We start from the raw sequence: 7689 nt of genomic DNA, 5'->3' as shown, positions 1-7689 counted from the left end.
CCCCCCCGCAATATACCAGGGCTCTTTTTTTGATACTCATCTTGAAAAGTTAAATTATTTAAGTAATGTTGTGTAGTGTTTGCTCTTTTCTAAAATGTCCTCTCACCCAGCACCTCCTTCCAAAATGTAGGAAGATGAAAAATGCCTCTGTCTTCAGTGTTTAACTCTGAAACTGATGTTAATGTCTTAGGGAGCATGGAAGAAACAGATGAGAAATGCACCTGCAGTGCACTCACATAATCATACTTCTAGTAGCTAATAAAAATCTAATCCAGTCTGTGAGGTCATGGCACTATAATCTGCTTTTAATTAGAACGTATTCAGGAGTGTTGCATCTGTATTTAAAGGTTTGGATTTTCTGATTTAGGATGTGAAATGGGCGGGGTGTAAACTTTCTGTTTACACACAGGGTAGAGGTAAGCTGAATAGAAACAATTCAGGATTTTCACACTGAGTACTGAGCAGTGTGCTTCAACCTTGACTTAGCCTGAGAAAGAACAGTGGGGTTTGGTTTGTGTACTCAACTACCTCTTAAGCTTACAGGAAAGAATATCTATTACATATTTGACTTTGTGGTCTGAATATCCCCAGCCTTCCCCACTTAAACATTAGACTGAGCCTGTAAACTTGTTTTATGCAGATCCTTTGTTGTTAGCCTGGCTGCTGGTGAGCCTATTCTCAGTGTTTTGGATGGAGAGTAGGCCAGTGAAAAGCAGTGGTGAATGTGAAAATTGCTACAGCTTTAATACTTAAAAATCATACCTTACAGTTATTTGAGGGAATGTGCCTTCATGTGGAAGATGTTCTCCATAGTCAGTGGGATGTTCTACATGTACTTGTTTATAGCTGTAATAACAAAAGGTTAATCCATTTAAAACATCTTGTACGATCTTCGTATACATTTTTAAAAAGAATTTTCAAATCCATGTCTATCCTGTGTGCAACTGTAAATTTTAGTTATGATTGTGAAATGCTTTATTTTCTCATTAAAATGTTATTTTGACATAAATATGGAATTTTTATTTTATGAAAGTCTCTGAAATTACTTGGAAATATGCAGCATTTACACATTGTTCAATATCTAATTTACAGGTGGCAGATTTAGGATGTGCCGACTGTACGCTTCTCTGGATGCTGAAATTCTGCAGTTGCATTGAAGTGTTAGCTGGGCTAGATACCTGTGCAAGTGTAATGAAAGAGAAAATGTAAGCTCTTACATTGTGTTAATTTAAGGTTTGTATTTGGCTTGACCTAGTGGCATGCTACATCATTTCTTGTCAAGAAGTTCAAAATGAAGGTAAATGCAGAAATACCAGCTTGGCAAATGAAGAGCTGTCCATTGTTGTTACTTAGTTGTGTTGCACCTGTATCTGTGGACTACTGGGCTGTAGATGCCCATAACATCACCTCATGTAGCAAAGGTGCAAGTCATGGAATGGCCATGAAGGTGTGTGCATCTGAAAAATACACTGTTTGTAAAGGTACTAACACATTGTATTAGTAGTATCTGTTTATGCTCATACATGACGTTACTGTGGTACGCAAATCTGATCTTTTTGAAATGTGCATGTAACTCTCTTTTAGTCACCGTGGTGGGGACTTCGTTCTTGTCAATCTTTTTGAAATGGGAAGGTTAGCTCAATGTTTTGTGTCGGCTTGGAAGGCTCTAAAATGTGAAGTTTATGTGATCTTTGAAGCATGGGTCAGACTGGTGAGGAACACCAAAGTTTCTCTCTTGGAAACTGTTAAGAAGGTTTCAATGAATACGTAGGATCTAGATGCTGACATTATCACTTGCTCTCTCTCAAGAATGAAGAAAAGTAGCCTTTTATTATATTTAATGTTTATTGCCTGTTTTGTCTGATGCAATATTTCAGAATGAAATTTGCACATACATTTTAGTTCTCAGTCTATTTTATTTGGAAAAAAAAGGTTAATATGCTTGCCTAATAGCTTCCCCAAAAACCCTTTAAAGCGTGTCTGAGCCAGACTTACTCTGTGTGTAGAGTTGAGCTGCTATCAGAGTTTACAAGTGGCTTGAAAGTATAGCGGAAGTTTTTGTAAACATGAAGGACAACTGCTGGATTAACTCCTCTGCTCTTTCTGTCCTGTTGTAGACAGTCATAAAAAGTGTTTGTATTAAAAATTCTTTTTTTTTTAATCCCTGTAAAATAGTTAACGTTTTTGAGATTTACAAGGTATTTATGTAGGGCGTTAGCTAGTTCAGTTACATGCACAATTTATCTTGCCCTAATGTCCTTTTAATGACATCGTGTTTTTAATACTTTTGTAGGCATAGGTTGTCTCCTCTTCCTGGTGATTATTTGCAACCGGCTGAAAGATCCCTAACTGTTACCTTGCATCATGGTTCGGTTGCCCATAAAGATCCTTGCATGCTTGGTTTTGACTTGGTAACGTGTATTGAACTGTGAGTATTAGGCCAACATACTACATTTTTCTGAGTTCATTAGGGTTCAGTTTGGAATTTTGTCCATACCCTAAACAGACTTGATCAAACCTTTCAAGCAGAAGAGTAGCAGAATGTGGCATCTTCTAATTTGTGCTTAAATTAACCATACGAAGAAATTCAAGTGGTGCTAGCTTATGGTGGAAAAAGGATATTGTTGAAAAAGTATAAAATGCACGAGGAAATTTTCTCAAGACAATAATCTCTAAGCTGCCACTCAGCCACACTGCCAGTGCTAATATTGCAGAGCTGGGCTTAAAATTTAAAATTGCAAGGTACAGATATGGGTTTGGGGGTTTTTTTGACTGGTTGTTAAGGAGATTGAAATATAGTAGGGTGTTTTTAAAGACATACATAAACTTATCCTTTACAGAATAGAGCACCTGGAACAATCAGAACTAAAGAAGTTTCCTGAAGTGGTGTTTGGTTTCATGGCTCCAAGCATAGTTGTGATCAGTACTCCAAATTCTGAATTTAATCCTTTGCTGAGAGGAGTGACATTATTCAGGCATCCAGACCACAAATTTGAATGGAACCGAGTGCAATTTCAAAGCTGGTAAGTTTACTGAACATTGTATACAGACAGCTTTGAGTGTTCGGTGATGTGAGAAAGGAATAGCTACACATTTTCAGAATGGTTTGTGTATGTGGTTTGGTGTCAGTGGAGTTTCACACCTACTGATTTGGTGAAACATTTCTTTGCTGTTATAAATAGTTAAGCATGCTGTGTGGGTTTTGCATTTTATGATGGTTGTTAAGTGGGCTTGCTTTTTTTTCCCTGCAAAAAATATTTAAAACTTTTACTTTCCTTTTTATATATCTTTATTACAATTAATGCCTTTGAAATGTAAGGTATTCATTAACCTGTTCACATAATAATACCCTGCTATAGAAATGCTTCATAAAAACCTAAGAAATGTACTTACTATGTATGGTGTGTAATCAAAGCACTGAATTAGTCCAGACCTTTCTGTAAAAGTATGCAAGCAGATCTATCAAATAATCACAGTAGCAGAGCATGTTGAATAAAGTTAAGGATAGTTAATGAAAGATTTTATGCAAAGCGTATGTACATGACAGGGTTGCATGAGATGTATCTTACTCTAGTATCAGTAGATGGAATAAAACCAAAATAAAGAGGGAGTGGGATATATATCCTGTGATAACATTCAACTGCTAGGCAGTTGTGGAAGAAAATATCTGGTACAGTAAAGGATGCCATACCTCAATAGCCAACTCTTGGTCAGAAATTGTATCTTGGAAAATTTGCCCCTTAACTTAGGTTGTTTCTGCCATAGACTTTAAAGTATGCAGTGATTTTTGAGTATATAGTTTTGCAAAGCGTGAAGCATATATTTTTCCCTAAATAATGATACTAACACCTGCCTGCATTATTAGCTAAAGGATGAATACCTTAGAGACCATTTATATGACTTGAAGTAAATTTGGATTCTGCTTTTGGATATAGGTGAATTAAAAATACTGATATCACTGAAGGAGTGATATTTTTTGAGCTGCAAACATGAGAAAGTCTTTATGTTTGTGTTGTGAAATATAAATATTGCAATATTCTCTAAAGTACATGAGATATTAATTTAGTTTACTACTTTTTCATGGAGAATGATGCAGGTAGGTAGTGCCATTTTTTCAGTTTTTTCACACTGGCTGATGTACAGTACTACAAGATTGGTTTTCATTTAGATGTCATGTACATTCATGTAACCTGGATTAGGTAGACTTTACTCTTTATACATTTACAACAAACCTCATTTTTTTTTCTGTTAACGGATCTCTTGTGATTTTGGGGTGTGTATGTTTTTTATGCGTTCTTGTTAAATAATTTTGTTCTCTAAAATTGGTAGGTTTTAGCTCACTTTCAATGCATTTAAGACAGTGAGTAAGCAACTGTGAACATGCATATTCTATGCAGATATTTTAGAAATAACAGTAATGTTTGGTTGCCTAAATTACTGATTACTAAATGATTCAGACTATGGTAGGCATATTATTACAGCTCTGATTCACCAAGTTTTGACAAGTGCTTATCTTCAGGCATGTGAATATTACTAGAGAAATTATGTTCAAGCATTCACAGGCTCAGGGTCTTGATTCTGTTAGAGAATGCATCTTTATCACATTAAAAGATGAATATTTAGTATGATCGAAATAATTTGTCTTTCTTAGGGCTCTAGAGACTGCTAGACACTATGATTACTCAGTGGAATTTACTGGCGTAGGGGAGCCACCAACAGGAATGGAGAATGTTGGGTTTTGTACCCAAATAGGTGTGTTTGTTAGAAAATATCCTCAAACCAGTGAATATGCTCAGTCTGAGAAACCCACTGAAGCAGTTTACAAAACGGTAAGTATTATTTTCTTCCTTTAGGGGAATGAATAAAGAGTAAAGTTTTCTATGACCTGCCTGTGAAGGTGTTCTTACTGTGGTCTACTATTGCTATCCAGTCTTAGCCCTGATCAAAAGAGTCTAAGTCCATGATTTGTGTTTCTAATCGTCTAAAGGCCTTTAACTTTTAGGTTATTTGCTAAATAGCAATATGATAATCGTTCTTATTTTAACATACTGTTATCCTTAGAATGAAAATTCTCCTTTCCGTCAGGTATACTGTGACACTATTTTGGTAATTGTTCCTCTAATCATTCATTCTTTCATCATGTGGTTGTTGGCACTAACACGGACTTTTCAGATATCGAAAAAATAAAAAGCATAAAAAAGCATTAGTAACAGAGTGTGTGTTTTGAAGAACTGCACAGTCTTGTCAAATATATTATCGGAAGGAAGGCATTTCCCAGAAATTGGGTTGACAGGACCTGTTTTGTGTGGTTTGCCTTACTCAGTAGCATTTGATATTACACCCTAATCTCAGTGCTTTCAGGTAGCCAGTTCTGGTTTTTGCAGAGGCATAGGATCTTGCCAAGTACCCCGTTCTCTGGTGGTGCACATCAAACCTTTTTGGTTTTTAGCACTCACTGGCTTTCACTTTAGATAACATCAGATAATATTTTTGTAAAGTACTCTGCTGTGTGTTGCAGTGTGTCACACTGACAAAGCCTAATGCATCTAAGTGCCATGTGGTATAAATCAAAGGACTTTCCTTCAGAGATAACATAAAGTAATAATGCAAAAAGAGAAATATATTCGGTTTTTTTAATCTTATGAGGCCTTAAGTTATTTGTTTCAGTGAACATACTCTAATACTTCACTTCTTTGTTTAAAGATATATATGTATCTTCAAGTGACTTGTGACCTGAAGTGAAATGTAAAGTGACATTATGGGAATGTCTTTTGTAGTTTCCAAGCTATAAAGTCACCTGTCCATCTACTGCCCTTAGTAGAATTGTGAAGTGCTCTTTAATGCTCAACAAACTTGGAAATACGTCTAGGTGACTAACATGTACTAGAAATTGCTTTCATTATCTTCTGTTACAGGGTCATTGTGGAGGGAGTTTTGACATCAGTATCCTTTGAGTTTTAACAGGAGTGGTTTATCTCATGTGTTTCTTATCAAACCTGGACTATCAAATTAATTTTTATTTTATTATGTAACTTATTTATGGGAATAAATCCACATTTAAGATATAATCAGAAAGTAAAAAGAAATAGTTATAGACTGTGGAACTTCAGTGGTAGTGTGTTGGTATAAAGCACTTCCTAGTAAACTAGTGGGAATGAGATTGCCTGCCTAGTTTCCTTAATTGTCTTGGAGTATAGCTCGGTGTAGAACACACAAGTTCACAAATTTTGATGTCACAATTTATTTTTTAGCATTCTCTGCATCTGTGAGAGCACATTTAATGTTTTACTCTGAAAACAGAATGAAAGACATAGCTGCAGTCCTGGTTTCCAGATGACAGTTCAGAAGTAGTTTAGAATCTACGTAGCTGTGGAACTGTCACCAGAGCCTCATGATGAGTAATGTGGAAAGTAAGAGAATGATTAAAAAGAATTGAAGAATTGCAGGGCTTCAACTTGCTTGATCTACAAATATAGCTTGCAGATATAAGCCTGATTTTTTTTGAAGTTCCGTTAACTTATCTAATTGCCATTGTAGTTGTAGTACATAAAATCAAGTCATATTGTCTAATTTTTCTGTTATCTGAAAATGTTTTAAGTAATAAGCAAAACAGGATTGAATCAAAAATTATGTTCACATTTTAGAAGCTCTTTTTGACAAGCAAATGTTAAAATCTGAGCCTATGATAATGATAAACGTTATATGTGTTCTTGTATGTTGTAAAGGTCTTCAAAGCAGTGTATCCAAGTCTTAAAGATGAGAAGTACCTGCAGAATGCAGTGGTCAGTGAAGTTATTTTCACAGCACAAATTATTAAGCAAAGTCTGCTGGACTGTTTAATGTCAGAACATGAGGAGTATAATGATGATCCTACTGAGAGAAAATCCAAATTCCAACCTTCAATGAACTGTTTTTCAGAAGATCTTGGAAAACTGGTTGTTGAAAAAAGCATGGAACCATTTGTCGATGGAAATGTGGTTTATATACCCCTTACAACAATCTTTTCTTTTCCCAAAGTGAATCGACTTTGTGGTACCTTTGAGAAGTTATGCAAGCTTATTGTTGGCAAGGTAGCACTGAGCAGTGACGGTTCTGCTGTGACGTTCAACACTGGACACGAAAATGAAGAGAATTAGATCACAGATTTCTCATACAAAGTTCAGTTAAAGTAATGAAAGTATTTTTTAGTAGCTGTCAAAATGATGGTGTGTTTTGTATGCTAGCTAGAACCACAAAATCTTTTCTAAACCTTCCAGTATTTATCCATCAGCACCTCTCATTCAGCGAAGATAGGTGCTGCTGACAAAGATCGCAGTAACTCGTAGGGTTTTGAAGTAGAGTGTTAGGGGCTGAAAGGAAGGAACTAATTCCCGTGAAGAAAAATTTTAAGTATTTCTGTTTGTTTTCTATTACCATATTGTAGCTATCATGATTAGATTCTTTTTGGTAATCTTTTGTTAGCTCTAAGGATGGTTGATGATAACACAGAACTATGTTGTTGTGCTGAATAATATGAGTTAGGCATAGGTTTAGGGCAAGTTTTTTTTCTTAATAGAATAAAATTTATAGATACCTTTTTCACGACAAACACATCTCAGCCTTCATGAAAACCAAATATTGTTCCAGATAAATTGGAATATGCCACAAACATTTATAGCTCAGTAAATTCAATGCTGGGGAAGAGTGCCA

General features: G+C 35.6%; 1 protein-coding gene across 1 annotated transcript; it reads left to right on the top strand.

Moving 5' to 3' along the window:
* Positions 1-1092: 1092 nt before the first annotated feature.
* On the top strand, positions 1093-7136 carry HENMT1 (HEN1 methyltransferase homolog 1 (Arabidopsis); the record flags this gene model as incomplete). The annotated part of the gene is made up of 5 exons (XM_009584067.1): positions 1093-1205; positions 2294-2428; positions 2841-3023; positions 4652-4829; positions 6726-7136. Coding segments are annotated over 5 exons (1020 nt in total), but the record flags the coding sequence as incomplete, so codon positions are not given.
* Between the last annotated feature and the right edge of the window lie 553 nt (positions 7137-7689).

Source organism: Fulmarus glacialis, unplaced genomic scaffold (assembly GCF_000690835.1).
Source record: "Fulmarus glacialis isolate BGI_N327 unplaced genomic scaffold, ASM69083v1 scaffold25840, whole genome shotgun sequence".
NCBI lineage: Eukaryota > Metazoa > Chordata > Aves > Procellariiformes > Procellariidae > Fulmarus > Fulmarus glacialis.
The sequence above is the reverse complement of the archived record's forward strand: the minus strand, read 5'-3'. Positions and strand labels throughout refer to the sequence as shown.